The sequence below is a fragment of the Carassius carassius genome, chromosome 9 (assembly GCF_963082965.1).
Source record: "Carassius carassius chromosome 9, fCarCar2.1, whole genome shotgun sequence".
Lineage (NCBI taxonomy): Eukaryota > Metazoa > Chordata > Actinopteri > Cypriniformes > Cyprinidae > Carassius > Carassius carassius.
Genome location: NC_081763.1, coordinates 35,288,471 through 35,308,165, shown reverse-complemented (window position 1 = coordinate 35,308,165; position 19,695 = coordinate 35,288,471). Strand labels below are relative to the sequence as shown.

General features: G+C 41.5%; 1 protein-coding gene across 1 annotated transcript in view; it reads left to right on the top strand.

Annotated features, from left to right (window-relative positions):
• Positions 1 to 605: 605 nt before the first annotated feature.
• LOC132149695 (uncharacterized) overlaps positions 606 to 19,695 on the top strand; it is a 29,641-nt gene continuing 10,551 nt past the window's right edge. The window contains exons 1-7 of the mRNA XM_059559096.1: positions 606 to 756; positions 1,087 to 1,410; positions 1,513 to 1,821; positions 4,491 to 4,529; positions 5,038 to 5,121; positions 5,297 to 5,325; positions 5,619 to 5,726. Of these exons, the coding sequence (XP_059415079.1) occupies positions 696 to 756; positions 1,087 to 1,410; positions 1,513 to 1,821; positions 4,491 to 4,529; positions 5,038 to 5,121; positions 5,297 to 5,325; positions 5,619 to 5,726 (954 nt within the window). The 5' untranslated portion in view covers positions 606 to 695. The remainder of the gene's footprint in view (positions 757 to 1,086; positions 1,411 to 1,512; positions 1,822 to 4,490; positions 4,530 to 5,037; positions 5,122 to 5,296; positions 5,326 to 5,618; positions 5,727 to 19,695) is intronic.

Here is a 19,695-nt window from a genome sequence, read left to right as displayed (position 1 = left end):
CCGCAGATGTTACACTACACGTAACAAAAGGGTAACAAGGTGTCACTTTAAATTACAGCCTTTAGATGTTACACTTGCACAGTAGCTTAAAAAATAAATTAAAATAAAACCTGCAGGAAATACATCATCACAATCTTTGAAAAATGTCCATTATACATTGGAAAAGCATTTCTCAAGTGCTTTAAATGGCAACTTTGCCTGTGTCACAGCTAAGATATCCAACAGTCTATGTATTTTATAGTCTCTAAATGCTATTCTAAAAAGTTCACATGCAACTGCTTTATGTGTGACCAAGTTAGAATTGATGTGGAAACCTTCTCAGTAAGAAACCAGTTTTATCAGAAATAATGTAATGATGTTATTTCTAGGTTTTAACAGCATGCAGGAAACTGCTAAAAGAGAGAAGTGAAACTAACAGAAAGGCACTCGTGTGCAGGAATGAGGTCAGTAAGCTGGACTCAGACCATACATGGGTTGAGCTAGTGTGGCTTACACTGAAGAACACTTTTCACAAAAATGTGAGACAAAACTTCTCCATTACGTACTGGAATAAAGTGCAACTCGAGCAGATTTGAAACACTCTGAAACACTCAGTCTGTAGATCAGAGGAAGTGAACAAACACAGGAAGAGCTGATAGTATTCAAAGAAAGAGTTTTGATCATATAATAAAGAGAAAGACTGAGAGAAAGAGAAAATGCCTGATGAGTGTCATCTGTGTCTGCTGGGACTGATCTTTCTCTCTTCACTTCTCACAGGTAAAGAAATCTGTGTTTTCTCTTCAAGACACTCAGTGGAATCAGTCTGAGAAAGATGATCAGTTAATTCTTGCCCATATTCACGTTGTGCTCTCAGAGTCTTGTCGTTACATACAGAACACACTGAATTATTCCTAACATAGTGTTTGAGATTCCAACAGCTCTCTGATGAAGAACAATAGTTTAATCTGGAGTGTGTGCTGTTCAGGAAAAATATTATGTTTTGAATATTCAGATTTTTATGCTGTTATGCTTTATGTTTTAAATTATTAATATATAACATTCCTTTATTAATATATAACATAATGATCAGATGTTCTTATGTTTCAGGTATCAGTGGAGTGGATGATGCTCATGTGTTCATCAGTTCTGGTGAAGATGTCCGTCTGTCCTGTAAAAATGCTCTTCATGACTGTACATCAACTACATGGCTCTATAATGGATTCAGTCATTCAGCAGCAGTTGAACTGATTGGTTTAGGGAGAAAGAAAGACACAGAGAGTCATGAGAGACTGAGTCTGGGGTCTGACTGCTCTCTGAACATCAGGAACATCTCAACAGAAGATCATGGATCTTACATCTGCCAACAATGGACTGGTGTGGGTGGACCACGACTAAGACCTGATGCTCATGTTTATCTGCATGTTCTTCATGGTAATTTATGATTATGTGATCAGTTTAAAAAGGGTAAATTCTTGATTTAATCTCTCATGATGATTGAAGAGTGTGTGATGTGTGTGTTATTCTGTGTTTCAGTCTCATCCTCACACACTGAGATCAGTGCAGGTCTCTCTGTGACTCTCTTCTGTCAGCTGTATTCATATCCTCGAGTCTCTTGTGGTGATTCGGTCAGTTCTGAGAGAATTGATCTGTTCTGGGTGAATCAGGCTGGTGTTAAACTGACGAGATCAGACTCCAGATATCAGATATCATCCTCATCAGATCCCTGTATCATCTCTCTGAATACAACACTCCTGAATGAAGATCACAACAGAGAGTGGAGATGTGAAGTTACTCACAGAGATCAAGTCAAGAGCTCAGTCACATACACTGTCAAGAGTTCAGGTGAGAAAACATCTCATCAATCAGTTTTAGAGCCTCATAATGTCAGTAACATTAAGGACTGTGCACACAGTGTGTGTGTTTTCACTGCTGTGTGTGTGCACTTTGGATGGGTTAAATGCAGAGCACGAACTCTAAGTATGGGTGACCATACTTGGCTGTATGTCCCGTCACTTTTACTTTAAATATGACAGTCTCACTCGTAAGACAAGGTAAAATTCAGTTGCAAATTAACTTTGTGTCACAGCCCTGGACTCTTTATGTGTGTTTTTGCCCCTGTGACCCAGCTTCTGTCTTCCGAGTTTGGTTTGATTAGTTCCTGGGTGTGTCTAGTTTTCCCTCATCATGTGTTCCGTGTCCCTGTTAATTTAGTTATTCATTGCACCTGTTTTTCCCCAGTTATCCTGTCTTTATAAGCTTGTTCTTTTAGTTGTTTTGTCGGGTCTACAAACCACATATGTGTGTCTTCCTCAGTGGTCCATGTTGGATATAATCTGTGGATTAATAAAGTCTTTTTTTTCACTTACCCTTGGCTCTGTGTTCCTTCTGGGCAGTGTATTGTGACAGAAGACCCGTCCTAAAAAAGTTAAATTGTGTGTCTCCCCTCCATTTATTTTCAGGTTTTCCTCAGTCCTTTTTTTCCGTAGTGTTGTGTCCATGGATCCCCTCCTTTGCACCGAATTCCTCCTCTTCCTGCTGGAGCAGAAATGAAGTTCTCTCGAGGACCATAAGAGACAGGTCCTAATGCTAGCTAATGTCACCAGCTACTCGGAAGACGCACTCTGGGCTTTCTATAACGCCAGCCTGAACACCGAGTGCAGAGCATTGTCATCCGAAGATGGTCCTCAGGAGAAATTCGCTGCCTTTGTGGAGTTGACTCACTGCTTATCATCTGCCCTGAGGAGGATCTCGCTGGATCCACTCGTGACCCAGAGCCCAGCCCACAATCACCAATGATGGAGAGCCAGAGTGTAACCCGTCAGACCAGATATGAGAGCCGGCGACAGTGCCACCACGAGAGAGCAAGCCATGGACTGTGTGAGTGCGGAGTGGAGATCCGCCATCTGCATCGCGGCTGAGGGTGAGCAGAATATGGAATGCCAAAAGGGCCAAAATGAGGAGGTGGATTTTTTTGGTGTGGGAATCTGAACTGGTGGACGAACTGCCCCCCTCTACTCTCTCCAACATCTCCGCTGGTCCCGTCCAGCCCTCCTTCATCTTTGGTTTCCTCGTCCAGCCCTAACTTCCCCAGTGAAGCCTAAGAGGGGCTCCAGTTCCTGAGTTAAGCCCAGGAGGGGCTCCAGTTCCCGAGTTAAGCCCAGGAGGGGTTCCAGTTCCCGAGTTAAGCCCAGGAGGGGTTCCAGTTCCCGAGTTAAGCCCAGGAGGGGTTCCAGTTCCCGAGTTAAGCCCAGGAGGGGTTCCAGTTCCAGAGTTAAGCCCAGGAGGGGCTCCAGTTCCCGAGTTAAGACCAGGAAGGACTCCAGTTCCCGAGTTAAGCCCTGGAAGTGCTCCAGTGTCGGCTTCAGCCCCAGAGCTCGCTCCAGTGCTTGTTCCTATAAAGAATCCTCCAAAATGCCTGCCCTCCCACCTGCTCCTGCCTCCTCCACCTCTGTCGTCTGGCTGCCCCTCTGCTCGCCCTCAGCCCACCATCTTTGCAATGCGAACTCTGCCATCCTCCAGGACTGCCATGGTCGGAGTCTCCCTCATCTCCGCCTCCAGCCCTCCTTCGTCCTTGGTTTCCTCGTCCAGCCCTGAGAAGGATTCCTATTCTCCAGTGCCTGTTCCCCAGTTCCTCTCCACCACTGTCGTCTGGCAGCCCCTCTTCTAGCCCACCATCTTTGAGGTGCAAGCTCTGAGGGACTGCCATCCTCCAGGGCCGCCATGGTCAGAGTTTCCTTCACCTCTGCCTCCAGCCTCCGAGGCCTGGATTCCGCCTCGGGTCATTGACCCCTTGGCTCCACCATGGCTCCTATCTCCCTCCTCTCAGCCGTGGCCCACAAGCTCCGCCTGACTCCCTCAACCATCCTACGACTGGGGACTCCACTCCTCTTGCTTCACCTAATCCCCCCTTCCCTCCTGCTCCATCAGGCTTCTTCATCCCCTCAGCTCCACCTCAGTCCTCTGTCGCTCTGGCTCTACCGCGGCCTTCCGGATCCACATCTTTACACATTCCGTACACCTGTTTCCCCAATTATCCTGTTTTTATAAGCTTTTTCCTCTTTAAATCAGTTTTGTCGGGTCTACAAACCACATACATGTGTCTTCCTCAGTGTTCCATGTTGGATATACCCTGTGTTGGATTAATAAATTCTTCTTTCGGTTATCCTCAGCTCCATGTTCCTTCCGGACAGCGTATTGTGACACTTTGCTTGACAGTCACTGTGCATTCGCAAAAGTGAAAACACAAACAGTTATGCAAGATTTTAAATTGGGTTTGGATGATGTCAAAATTAATGCGTCAAAATATGAAAAACGTCATTGAAAATACAATTTTAGCAATTCCTTTTGAAAATATGGAATATCCTTACAAATAAACATACTAAAACATACTACTTTTGTAGAATAAATAATTGTAGTTTTGGATGATTAAATATTTTTAGAAGATACGGTATAGAAAAATACTTCACAGAGACCACGGTTTTACAGTTTGAACTAACATTCATCTTTCGCAGTTCAAGCTGATTCAACGACAGCAGGGATTACTACTCAAGGTACCGTCAAATTAACTTTCTCTTTCATTTTACTGAATTGCCTCGTGCCCAGTTTAACAAATGCATGAAATCACTTAACATAAAAGACTAGTTTCACTGAAATAAAGCAATGAAAGTGTTACATTATAGTTTTTGAAAGTCAAGTCAATGATCAGTTATTTTTTGACTTTTTGAAGAGTTTCTGTTGAAGTTTTTGTGGTTATAACTGAGCTGAAGAGTAGAGCTCATTGTTTGGTTGTAGATGTTGACTGTGGTGTCTGTTGCTTCATGCAGTGAATATAGATGTGTTAATATCAGTGCAGTGATAAACAGTGTTTTATGTGGAATGTGGAAAATAAGTGTTCATGTTTAATGGATATTTCCAAACAAACACGCAGTATGTCATTGCAAACTCACTTGTTTTAGTGTCAAATTAATAATTTATCATTTTATATGTAGCAGTTGTATGTCTATATTTGGTTAAACACAGTAATGCTGATTGTGTCTCTCTGTATCGTCTCTCTCTCAGTGATTATGATTGTTGTCGGCGCTTCATTCATTCTTCTCCTTCTTGCTCTGATTCTTTGGCTGATGATTCGTAAAAAAAGATCCGGTGAGTTTCTAGAGTTCAGTCCAGAACATCTGACTCAGTATTAAACAGAGTTAAACTAATGTTTGTATTGTGCAGCATGAGAGTCTTCTGGACTCTTTCAGAAATCACTTGTCATCTGCTTTAGAGACTGTGTTGGGTGTTTGATCATAACTGTTCCCATCTCATTATTTTTCAGCTGTCAGAAGAGCGACTGATGACTTTGTGGTGAGTTTTGTAGGTTGATCATGAGCTGTTAGTGTTCATGAGCTCCACAGAGGTCTGATTCTGAAATATCATACTCTTATTACTCACATTAGATGATGACAAGAATATTTCTACTGTTTCTGCTCTAAAGATCAGCGATAGAAATAAATATAATGGACCAGTGACACAATCAACATTTCCGTTCATCCTGCTCCTGCTGAACAATATGATTCATCTCCAATGATTTGTGTATATTTTCATATCTGTGTATATTTGACAGTTACTCTGGTAATTTTCCTGTCATGTTACAATAGGAACTGTCATCCAGAGCTGGGAACAACTCATTGTTTTGTGAGTCACAAGTAAATCTTGAGTCTTTGCATTCAAGTCCAGAGTCAAGACGGACAAGTCCAAGTCGAGATGTAAGTCCTCACCTTTATGCTACAAGTCCAAAACAAGTCATTAGTTCTGTTTGCCCAAATTAGCATCTCTGTATTAATTACTACAGTTCATTTCATGTTATTAATAGTCAATCGTAAGTATAATTAAGTATAATAAGAATAAATATATAATAATTAGCAGTGGTTCGTGGAGAAATTAATGATTGTTTGTGAACAAATCGTAGGCCTAAGTGAATTAATAATTAATTTCATGTTCACGGTTTCATTTTTAAATAATTCATTGATTTTAATGAATCAGTTAAGTCAAATATTTATAACTTGCTAATACATAAATCAGATGCTCATTTATCGCCACCTACTGGCATAGTCTGCAGAACTAAACAAAGTTTTAATGAAGCTGAAAAATAAATATATACAATAGTTATAGTGTATCGGCTACAAATGCTTAATAACAATAGGAATCCATCAGTGAATGGATTTAATAGACGGAAGGAATGAATAAATGTGTTGTAACTTTATATTATTTTATGTTGTTACAAAATATATTTCTTTCACAAATATTAATAACAACAAATTATTAAAATGTCAGGCTGTCATGGAGAGGAGTGCAAAATAGTAATATAGTTAAAGTCATGAGACTGCACTAAGTCAAGTCAAGTTTGAGAGTTACTCTGGTCACGTTACAGTAGGATCTGTCATCATAACATCACGTCTGTGAATGTTTGCGAGTTACTCTGGTCTCGTTACAGTACGTTCTGTCATCATAACATCGCGTCTGTGAATATTTGAGAGTTACTCTGGTCATGTTACAGTTGGATCTGTCATCATAACATTACGTCTATGAATGTTTGAGAGTTACCCTGGTCACGTTACAGTAGGATCTGTCATCATAACATCGTGTCTGTGAATGTTTGAGAGTCACTCTGGTCGCGTAACAGTAGGATCTGTCATCATAACATCACATCTGTGAATATTGGAGAGTTACTCTGGTCATGTTACAGTTGGATCTGTCATCATAACATTACGTCTATGAATGTTTGAGAGTTACTCTGGTCGCATTACAGTAGGATCTGTCATAATAACATCGTGTCTGTGAATGTTTGAGAGTTACTCTGGTCGCGTTACAGTAGCATCTGTCATCATAACATCACGTCTGTGAATACTGGAGAGTTACTATGGTCATGTTACAGTTGGATCTATCACCATAACATTACGTCTATGAATGTTTGAGAGTTACTCTGGTCGTGTTACAGTAGGATCTGTCATCATAACATCGTGTCTGTGAATGTTTGAGAGTTACTCTGGTCGCGTTACAGTACGATCTGTCATCATAACATTGTGTCTGTGAATGTTTGAGAGTTACTCTGGTCGCGTTACAGTAGGATCTGTCATCATAACATCGTGTCTGTGAATGTTTGAGAGTTACTCTGGTCATGTTACAGTAGGATCGGTCATCATAACATCACGTCTGTGAATGTTTGAGAGTCACTCTGGTCGCATAACAGTAGGATCTGTCATCATAACATCACATCTGTGAATGTTTGAGAGTTACTCTGGTCGCGTCACAGTATGATCTGTCATCATAACATCACGTCTGTTAATATTGGAGAGTTGCTCTGGTAGCGTTACAGTACGATCTGTCATCATAACATCGAGTCTGTGAATGTTGGAGAGTTACTCTGGTCACGTTACAGTAGGATCTGTCATCATAACATCACGTCTGTGAATGTTTGAGAGTTACTCTGGTCATGTTACAGTAGGATTGGTCATCATAACATCACATCTGTGAATATTTGAGAGTTACCCTGGTCGCGTTACAGTAGGATCTGTCATCATAACATCACGTCTGTGAATATTTGAGAGTTACTCTGATCGCTTTACAGTAGGATCGGTCATCATAACATCACGTCTGTGACTATTTGAGAGTTACTCTGGTCGCCTTACAGTAGGATCGGTCATCATAACATCGCGTCTGTGAATGTTTGAGAGTTACTCTGGTCGCGTTACAGTAGGATCTGTCATCATAACATCACGTCTGTGAATATTGGAGAGTTACTCTGGTCGCGTTAAAGGTGGATCGGTCATCATAACATCACGTCTGTGAATGTTTGAGAGTTTCCCTGGTCGCGTTACAGTAGGATCGGTCATCATAACATCGCGTCTGTGAATGTTTGAGAGTTACTCTGGTCGCGTTACAGTAGGATCTGTCATCATAACATTGCGTCTGTGAATGTTTGAGAGTTACTCTGGTCGCGTTACAGTAAGATCTGTCATCATAACATCGCGTCTGTGAATGTTTGAGAGTTACTCTGGTCGCGTTACAGTAGGATCTGTCATCATAACATCGCGTCTGTGAATATTGGAGAGTTACTCTGTTCGCGTTACAGTAGGATCTGTCATCATAACATTGCATCTGTGAATATTGGAGAGTTACTCTAGTCGCGTTAGAGTAGGATCGCTCATCATAACATCGCGTCTGTGAATATTGGAGAGTTACTCTGGTCGCGTTACAGTAAGATCTGTCATCATAACATCGCGTCTGTGAATGTTTGAGAGTTACTCTGGTCGCGTTACAGTATGATCTGTCATCATAACATCACATCTGTGTATATTGGAGAGTTACTCTGGTCGCGTTACAGTACAATCTGTCATCATAACATCGTGTCTGTGAATATTGGAGAGTTACTTTGGTAGCTATACAGTAGGATCGGTCATCATAACATCACGTCTGTGAATATTGGAGAGTTACTCTGGTCGCGTTACAGTAGGATCTGTCATCATAACATCGTGTCTGTAAATGTTTGAGAGTTACTCTGGTCGCGTTACAGTAGGATCTGTCATCATAACATTGCGTCTGTGAATATTGGAGAGTTACTCTGTTAGCGTTACAGTACGATCTGTCATCATAATATCGCGTCTGTGAATATTGGAGAGTTACTATGGTCATGTTACAGTTGGATCTGTCATCATAACATTACGTCTATGAATGTTTGAGAGTTACTCTGGTCGTGTTACAGTAGGATCTGTCATCATAACATCGTGTCTGTGAATGTTTGAGAGTTACTCTGGTCGCTTTACAGTAGGATCTGTCATCATAACATCGTGTCTGTGAATGTTTGAGAGTTACTCTGGTCGCGTTACAATAGGATCTGTCATCATAACATCGTGTCTGTCAATGTTTGAGAGTTACTCTGGTCATGTTACAGTAGGATTGGTCATCATAACATCACGTCTGTGAATGTTTGAGAGTCACACTGGTTGCGTAACAGTAGGATCTGTCATCATAACATCACATCTGTGAATGTTTGAGAGTTACTCTGGTCGCGTCACAGTATGATCTTTCATCATAACATCACGTCTGTGAATATTTGAGAGTTACCCTGGTCGCGTTACAGTAGGATCTGTCATCAAAACATCACGTCTGTGAATATTTGAGAGTTACTCTGATCGCTTTACAGTAGGATCGGTCATCATAAAATCACGTCTGTGACTATTTGAGAGTTACTCTGGTCACCTTACAGTAGGATCGGTCATCATAACATCGCGTCTGTGAATGTTTGAGAGTTACTCTGGTCGCGTTACAGTAGGATCTGTCATCATAACATCACGTCTGTGAATATTGGAGAGTTACTCTGGTCGCGTTAGAGGTGGATCGGTCATCATAACATCACGTCTGTGAATGTTTGAGAGTTACCCTGGTCGCGTTACAGTAGGATCTGTCATCATAACATCACGTCTGTGAATGTTTGAGAGTTACTCTGGTCGCGTTACAGTAGGATCTGTCATCATAACATTGCGTCTGTGAATGTTTGAGAGTTACTCTGGTCGCGTTACAGTAGGATCGGTCATCATAACATCGCGTCTGTGAATGTTTGAGAGTTACTCTGGTCGCGTTACAGTAGGATCTGTCATCATAACATCACGTCTGTGAATATTGGAGAGTTACTCTGGTCGCGTTAAAGGTGGATCGGTCATCATAACATCACGTCTGTGAATGTTTGAGAGTTTCCCTGGTCGCGTTACAGTAGGATCGGTCATCATAACATCGCGTCTGTGAATGTTTGAGAGTTACTCTGGTCGCGTTACAGTAGGATCTGTCATCATAACATTGCGTCTGTGAATGTTTGAGAGTTACTCTGGTCGCGTTACAGTAAGATCTGTCATCATAACATCGCGTCTGTGAATGTTTGAGAGTTACTCTGGTCGCGTTACAGTAGGATCTGTCATCATAACATTGCGTCTGTGAATATTGGAGAGTTACTCTGTTCGCGTTACAGTAGGATCTGTCATCATAACATTGCATCTGTGAATATTGGAGAGTTACTCTAGTCGCGTTAGAGTAGGATCGGTCATCATAACATCGCCTCTGTGAATATTGGAGAGTTACTCTGGTCGCGTTACAGTAAGATCTGTCATCATAACATCGCGTCTGTGAATGTTTGAGAGTTACTCTGGTCGCGTTACAGTATGATCTGTCATCATAACATCACATCTGTGTATATTGGAGAGTTACTCTGGTCGCGTTACAGTACAATCTGTCATCATAACATCGTGTCTGTGAATATTGGAGAGTTACTTTGGTAGCTATACAGTAGGATCGGTCATCATAACATCACGTCTGTGAATATTGGAGAGTTACTCTGGTCACGTTACAGTAGGATCTGTCATCATAACATCGTGTCTGTAAATGTTTGAGAGTTACTCTGGTCGCGTTACAGTAGGATCTGTCATCATAACATTGCGTCTGTGAATATTGGAGAGTTACTCTGTTAGCGTTACAGTACGATCTGTCATCATAATATCGCGTCTGTGAATATTGGAGAGTTACTATGGTCATGTTACAGTTGGATCTGTCATCATAACATTACGTCTATGAATGTTTGAGAGTTACTCTGGTCGTGTTACAGTAGGATCTGTCATCATAACATCGTGTCTGTGAATGTTTGAGAGTTACTCTGGTCGCTTTACAGTAGGATCTGTCATCATAACATCGTGTCTGTGAATGTTTGAGAGTTACTCTGGTCGCGTTACAATAGGATCTGTCATCATAACATCGTGTCTGTCAATGTTTGAGAGTTACTCTGGTCATGTTACAGTAGGATTGGTCATCATAACATCACGTCTGTGAATGTTTGAGAGTCACACTGGTTGCGTAACAGTAGGATCTGTCATCATAACATCACATCTGTGAATGTTTGAGAGTTACTCTGGTCGCGTCACAGTATGATCTTTCATCATAACATCACGTCTGTGAATATTTGAGAGTTACCCTGGTGGCGTTACAGTAGGATCTGTCATCAAAACATCACGTCTGTGAATATTTGAGAGTTACTCTGATCGCTTTACAGTAGGATCGGTCATCATAACATCACGTCTGTGACTATTTGAGAGTTACTCTGGTCGCCTTACAGTAGGATCGGTCATCATAACATCGCGTCTGTGAATGTTTGAGAGTTACTCTGGTCGCGTTACAGTAGGATCTGTCATCATAACATTACGTCTGTGAATATTGGAGAGTTACTCTGGTCGCGTTAGAGGTGGATCGGTCATCATAACATCACGTCTGTGAATATTTGAGAGTTTCCCTGGTCGCGTTACAGTAGGATCGGTCATCATAACATCGCGTCTGTGAATGTTTGAGAGTTACTCTGGTCGCGTTACAGTAGGATCTGTCATCATAACATTGCGTCTGTGAATGTTTGAGAGTTACTCTGGTCGCGTTACAGTAAGATCTGTCATCATAACATCGGGTCTGTGAATGTTTGAGAGTTACTCTGGTCGCGTTACAGTAAGATCTGTCATCATAACATCTCGTCTGTGAATGTTTGAGAGTTACTCTGGTAGCGTTACAGTAGGATCTGTCATCATAACATCGCGTCTGTGAATATTGGAGAGTTACTCTGTTCGCGTTATAGTAGGATCTGTCATCATAACATTGCATCTGTGAATATTGGAGAGTTACTCTAGTCGCGTTAGAGTAGGATCGGTCATCATAACATCGCGTCTGTGAATATTGGAGAGTTACTCTGGTCGCGTTACAGTAAGATCTGTCATCATAACATCGCGTCTGTGAATGTTTGAGAGTTACTCTGGTCGCGTTACAGTATGATCTGTCATCATAACATCACATCTGTGTATATTGGAGAGTTACTCTGGTCGCGTTACAGTACAATCTGTCATCATAACATCGTGTCTGTGAATATTGGAGAGTTACTTTGGTAGCTATACAGTAGGATCGGTCATCATAACATCACGTCTGTGAATATTGGAGAGTTACTCTGGTCGCGTTACAGTAGGATCTGTCATCATAACATCGTGTCTGTAAATGTTTGAGAGTTACTCTGGTCGCGTTACAGTAGGATCTGTCATCATAACATTGCGTCTGTGAATATTGGAGAGTTACTCTGTTAGCGTTACAGTACGATCTGTCATCATAATATCGCGTCTGTGAATATTGGAGAGTTACTATTGTCATGTTACAGTTGGATCTGTCATCATAACATTACGTCTATGGATGTTTGAGAGTTACTCTGGTCGTGTTACAGTAGGATCTGTCATCATAACATCGTGTCTGTGAATGTTTGAGAGTTACTCTGGTCGCTTTACAGTAGGATCTGTCATCATAACATCGTGTCTGTGAATGTTTGAGAGTTACTCTGGTCGCGTTACAATAGGATCTGTCATCATAACATCGTGTCTGTCAATGTTTGAGAGTTACTCTGGTCATGTTACAGTAGGATTGGTCATCATAACATCACGTCTGTGAATGTTTGAGAGTCACACTGGTTGCGTAACAGTAGGATCATTCATCATAACATCACATCTGTGAATGTTTGAGAGTTACTCTGGTCGCATCACAGTATGATCTTTCATCATAACATCACGTCTGTGAATATTGGAGAGTTGCTCTGGTAGCGTTACAGTACGATCTGTCATCATAACATCGAGTCTGTGAATATTGGAGAGTTTGGTCATCATAACATCACGTCTGTGAATGTTTGAGAGTTTCCCTGATCGCATTACAGTAGGATCGGTCATCATAACATCGCGTCTGTGAATGTTTGAGAGTTACTCTGGTCGCGTTACAGTAGGATCTGTCATCATAACATCACGTCTGTGAATGTTTGAGAGTTACTCTGGTCGCGTTACAGTAGGATCTGTCATCATAACATCGCGTCTGTGAATGTTTGAGAGTTACTCTGGTCCCGTTACAGTAGGATCTGTCATCATAACATCACGTCTGTGTATATTGGAGAGTTACTCTGGTCGCGTTACAGTAAGATCTGTCATCATAACATCGAGTCTGTGAATATTGGAGAGTTACTCTGGTCGCGTTAAAGTAAGATCTGTCATCATAACATTGCGTCTGTGAATGTTTGAGAGTTACTCTGGTCGCGTTACAGTAAGATCTGTCATCATAACATCGGGTCTGTGAATTTTTGAGAGTTACTCTGGTCGCGTTACAGTAAGATCTGTCATCATAACATCACGTCTGTGTATATTGGAGAGTTACTCTGGTCGCGTTACAGTACAATCTGTCATCATAACATCGTGTCTGTGAATATTGGAGAGTTACTTTGGTAGCTATACAGTAGGATCGGTCATCATAACATCACGTCTGTGAATATTGGAGAGTTACTCTGGTCGCGTTACAGTAGGATCTGTCATCATAACATCGTGTCTGTAAATGTTTGAGAGTTACTCTGGTCGCGTTACAGTAGGATCTGTCATCATAACATTGCGTCTGTGAATATTGGAGAGTTACTCTGTTAGCGTTACAGTACGATCTGTCATCATAATATCGCGTCTGTGAATATTGGAGAGTTACTATTGTCATGTTACAGTTGGATCTGTCATCATAACATTACGTCTATGAATGTTTGAGAGTTACTCTGGTCGTGTTACAGTAGGATCTGTCATCATAACATCGTGTCTGTGAATGTTTGAGAGTTACTCTGGTCGCTTTACAGTAGGATCTGTCATCATAACATCGTGTCTGTGAATGTTTGAGAGTTACTCTGGTCGCGTTACAATAGGATCTGTCATCATAACATCGTGTCTGTCAATGTTTGAGAGTTACTCTGGTCATGTTACAGTAGGATTGGTCATCATAACATCACGTCTGTGAATGTTTGAGAGTCACACTGGTTGCGTAACAGTAGGATCTGTCATCATAACATCACATCTGTGAATGTTTGAGAGTTACTCTGGTCGCATCACAGTATGATCTTTCATCATAACATCACGTCTGTGAATATTGGAGAGTTGCTCTGGTAGCGTTACAGTACGATCTGTCATCATAACATCGAGTCTGTGAATATTGGAGAGTTTGGTCATCATAACATCACGTCTGTGAATGTTTGAGAGTTTCCCTGATCGCATTACTGTAGGATCGGTCATCATAACATCGCGTCTGTGAATGTTTGAGAGTTACTCTGGTCGCGTTACAGTAGGATCTGTCATCATAACATCACGTCTGTGAATGTTTGAGAGTTACTCTGGTCGCGTTACAGTAGGATCTGTCATCATAACATCGCGTCTGTGAATGTTTGAGAGTTACTCTGGTCCCGTTACAGTAGGATCTGTCATCATAACATCACGTCTGTGTATATTGGAGAGTTACTCTGGTCGCGTTACAGTAAGATCTGTCATCATAACATCGAGTCTGTGAATATTGGAGAGTTACTCTGGTCGCGTTAAAGTAAGATCTGTCATCATAACATTGCGTCTGTGAATGTTTGAGAGTTACTCTGGTCGCGTTACAGTAAGATCTGTCATCATAACATCGGGTCTGTGAATTTTTGAGAGTTACTCTGGTCGCGTTACAGTAAGATCTGTCATCATAACATCACGTCTGTGTATATTGGAGAGTTACTCTGGTCGCGTTACAGTAAGATCTGTCATCATAACATCGCATCTGTGAATATTGGAGAGTTACTCTGGTCGCGTTAAAGTAAGATCTGTCATCATAACATTGCGTCTGTGAATGTTTGAGAGTTTCCCTGGTCGCGTTACAGTAGGATCGGTCATCATAACATCGCATCTGTGAATGTTTGAGAGTTACTCTGGTCGCGTTACAGTAGGATCTGTCATCATAACATCGTGTCTGTGAATGTTTGAGAGTTACTCTGGTCGCGTTACAGTAAGATCTGTCATCATAACATCGGGTCTGTGAATTTTTGAGAGTTACTCTGGTCGCGTTACAGTAAGATCTGTCATCATAACATCACGTCTGTGTATATTGGAGAGTTACTCTGGTCGCGTTACAGTACAATCTGTCATCATAACATCGTGTCTGTGAATATTGGAGAGTTACTTTGGTAGCTATACAGTAGGATCGGTCATCATAACATCACGTCTGTGAATATTGGAGAGTTACTCTGGTCGCGTTACAGTAGGATCTGTCATCATAACATCGTGTCTGTAAATGTTTGAGAGTTACTCTGGTCGCGTTACAGTAGGATCTGTCATCATAACATTGCGTCTGTGAATATTGGAGAGTTACTCTGTTAGCGTTACAGTACGATCTGTCATCATAATATCGCGTCTGTGAATATTAGAGAGTTACTATTGTCATGTTACAGTTGGATCTGTCATCATAACATTACGTCTATGAATGTTTGAGAGTTACTCTGGTCGTGTTACAGTAGGATCTGTCATCATAACATCGTGTCTGTGAATGTTTGAGAGTTACTCTGGTCGCTTTACAGTAGGATCTGTCATCATAACATCGTGTCTGTGAATGTTTGAGAGTTACTCTGGTCGCGTTACAATAGGATCTGTCATCATAACATCGTGTCTGTCAATGTTTGAGAGTTACTCTGGTCATGTTACAGTAGGATTGGTCATCATAACATCACGTCTGTGAATGTTTGAGAGTCACACTGGTTGCGTAACAGTAGGATCTGTCATCATAACATCACATCTGTGAATGTTTGAGAGTTACTCTGGTCGCATCACAGTATGATCTTTCATCATAACATCACGTCTGTGAATATTGGAGAGTTGCTCTGGTAGCGTTACAGTACGATCTGTCATCATAACATCGAGTCTGTGAATATTGGAGAGTTTGGTCATCATAACATCACGTCTGTGAATGTTTGAGAGTTTCCCTGATCGCATTACAGTAGGATCGGTCATCATAACATCGCGTCTGTGAATGTTTGAGAGTTACTCTGGTCGCGTTACAGTAGGATCTGTCATCATAACATCACGTCTGTGAATGTTTGAGAGTTACTCTGGTCGCGTTACAGTAGGATCTGTCATCATAACATCGCGTCTGTGAATGTTTGAGAGTTACTCTGGTCCCGTTACAGTAGGATCTGTCATCATAACATCACGTCTGTGTATATTGGAGAGTTACTCTGGTCGCGTTACAGTAAGATCTGTCATCATAACATCGAGTCTGTGAATATTGGAGAGTTACTCTGGTCGCGTTAAAGTAAGATCTGTCATCATAACATTGCGTCTGTGAATGTTTGAGAGTTACTCTGGTCGCGTTACAGTAAGATCTGTCATCATAACATCGGGTCTGTGAATTTTTGAGAGTTACTCTGGTCGCGTTACAGTAAGATCTGTCATCATAACATCACGTCTGTGTATATTGGAGAGTTACTCTGGTCGCGTTACAGTAAGATCTGTCATCATAACATCGCATCTGTGAATATTGGAGAGTTACTCTGGTCGCGTTAAAGTAAGATCTGTCATCATAACATTGCGTCTGTGAATGTTTGAGAGTTTCCCTGGTCGCGTTACAGTAGGATCGGTCATCATAACATCGCATCTGTGAATGTTTGAGAGTTACTCTGGTCGCGTTACAGTAGGATCTGTCATCATAACATTGTGTCTGTGAATGTTTGAGAGTTACTCTGGTCGCTTTACAGTAGGATCTGTCATCATAACATCGTGTCTGTGAATGTTTGAGAGTTACTCTGGTCGCTTTACAGTAGGATCTGTCATCATAACATCGTGTCTGTGAATGTTTGAGAGTTACTCTGGTCATGTTACAGTAGGATCGGTCATCATAACATCACGTCTGTGAATGTTTGAGAGTCACTCTGGTCGCGTTACAGTAGGATCTGTCATCATAACATCACATCTGTGAATGTTTGAGAGTTACTCTGGTCGTGTCACAGTATGATCTGTCATCATAACATCACGTCTGTCAATATTGGAGAGTTGCTCTGGTAGCGTTACAGTACGATCTGTCATCATAACATCGAGTCTGTGAATATTGGAGAGTTACTCTGGTCGCGTTACAGTAGGATCTGTCATCATAACATCACATCTGTGAATATTGGAGAGTTACTCTGGTCATGTTACAGTTGGATCTGTCATCATAACATTACGTCTATGAATGTTTGAGAGTTACTCTGGTCGCATTACAGTAGGATCTGTCATAATAACATCGTGTCTGTGAATGTTTGAGAGTTACTCTGGTCGCGTTACAGTAGCATCTGTCATCATAACATCGCGTCTGTGAATACTGGAGAGTTACTATGGTCATGTTACAGTTGGATCTATCACCATAACATTACGTCTATGAATGTTTGAGAGTTACTCTGGTCGTGTTACAGTAGGATCTGTCATCATAACATCGTGTCTGTGAATGTTTGAGAGTTACTCTGGTCGCGTTACAGTAGGATCTGTCATCATAACATTGTGTCTGTGAATGTTTGAGAGTTACTCTGGTCGCGTTACAGTAGGATCTGTCATCATAACATCGTGTCTGTGAATGTTTGAGAGTTACTCTGGTCATGTTACAGTAGGATCGGTCATCATAACATCACGCCTGTGAATGTTTGAGAGTCACTCTGGTCGCATAACAGTAGGATCTGTCATCATAACATCACATCTGTGAATGTTTGAGAGTTACTCTGGTCGCGTCACAGTATGATCTGTCATCATAACATCACGTCTGTGAATATTGGAGAGTTGCTCTGGTAGCGTTACAGTACGATCTGTCATCATAACATCGAGTCTGTGAATGTTGGAGAGTTACTCTGGTCACGTTACAGTAGGATCTGTCATCATAACATCACGTCTGTGAATGTTTGAGAGTTACTCTGGTCATGTTACAGTAGGATTGGTCATCATAACATCACGTCTGTGAATATTTGAGAGTTACCCTGGTCGCGTTACAGTAGGATCTGTCATCATAACATCACGTCTGTGAATATTTGAGAGTTACTCTGATCGCTTTACAGTAGGATCGGTCATCATAACATCACGTCTGTGACTATTTGAGAGTTACTCTGGTCGCCTTACAGTAGGATCGGTCATCATAACATCGCGTCTGTGAATGTTTGAGAGTTACTCTGGTCGCGTTACAGTAGGATCTGTCATCATAACATCACGTCTGTGAATATTGGAGAGTTACTCTGGTCGCGTTAAAGGTGGATCGGTCATCATAACATCACGTCTGTGAATGTTTGAGAGTTACTCTGGTCATGTTACAGTAGGATTGGTCATCATAACATCACGTCTGTGAATATTTGAGAGTTACCCTGGTCGCGTTACAGTAGGATCTGTCATCATAACATCACGTCTGTGAATATTTGAGAGTTACTCTGATCGCTTTACAGTAGGATCGGTCATCATAACATCACGTCTGTGACTATTTGAGAGTTACTCTGGTCGCCTTACAGTAGGATCGGTCATCATAACATCGCGTCTGTGAATGTTTGAGAGTTACTCTGGTCGCGTTACAGTAGGATCTGTCATCATAACATCACGTCTGTGAATATTGGAGAGTTACTCTGGTCGTGTTAAAGGTGGATCGGTCATCATAACATCACGTCTGTGAATGTTTGAGAGTTTCCCTGGTCGCGTTACAGTAGGATCGGTCATCATAACATCGCGTCTGTGAATGTTTGAGAGTTACTCTGGTCGCGTTACAGTAGGATCTGTCATCATAACATTGCGTCTGTGAATGTTTGAGAGTTACTCTGGTCGCGTTACAGTAAGATCTGTCATCATAACATCGCGTCTGTGAATGTTTGAGAGTTACTCTGGTCGCGTTACAGTAGGATCTGTCATCATAACATCGCGTCTGTGAATATTGGAGAGTTACTCTGTTCGCGTTACAGTAGGATCTGTCATCATAACATTGCATCTGTGAAGATTGGAGAGTTACTCTAGTCGCGTTAGAGTAGGATCGGTCATCATAACATCGCCTCTGTGAATATTGGAGAGTTACTCTGGTCGCGTTACAGTAAGATCTGTCATCATAACATCGCGTCTGTGAATGTTTGAGAGTTACTCTGGTCGCGTTACAGTATGATCTGTCATCATAACATCACATCTGTGTATATTGGAGAGTTACTCTGGTCGCGTTACAGTACAATCTGTCATCATAACATCGTGTCTGTGAATATTGGAGAGTTACTTTGGTAGCTATACAGTAGGATCGGTCATCATAACATCACGTCTGTGAATATTGGAGAGTTACTCTGGTCGCGTTACAGTAGGATCTGTCATCATAACATCGTGTCTGTAAATGTTTGAGAGTTACTCTGGTCGCGTTACAGTAGGATCTGTCATCATAACATTGCGTCTGTGAATATTGGAGAGTTACTCTGTTAGCGTTACAGTACGATCTGTCATCATAATATCGCGTCTGTGAATATTGGAGAGTTACTATGGTCATGTTACAGTTGGATCTGTCATCATAACATTACGTCTATGAATGTTTGAGAGTTACTCTGGTCGTGTTACAGTAGGATCTGTCATCATAACATCGTGTCTGTGAATGTTTGAGAGTTACTCTGGTCGCTTTACAGTAGGATCTGTCATCATAACATCGTGTCTGTGAATGTTTGAGAGTTACTCTGGTCGCGTTACAATAGGATCTGTCATCATAACATCGTGTCTGTCAATGTTTGAGAGTTACTCTGGTCATGTTACAGTAGGATTGGTCATCATAACATCACGTCTGTGAATGTTTGAGAGTCACACTGGTTGCGTAACAGTAGGATCTGTCATCATAACA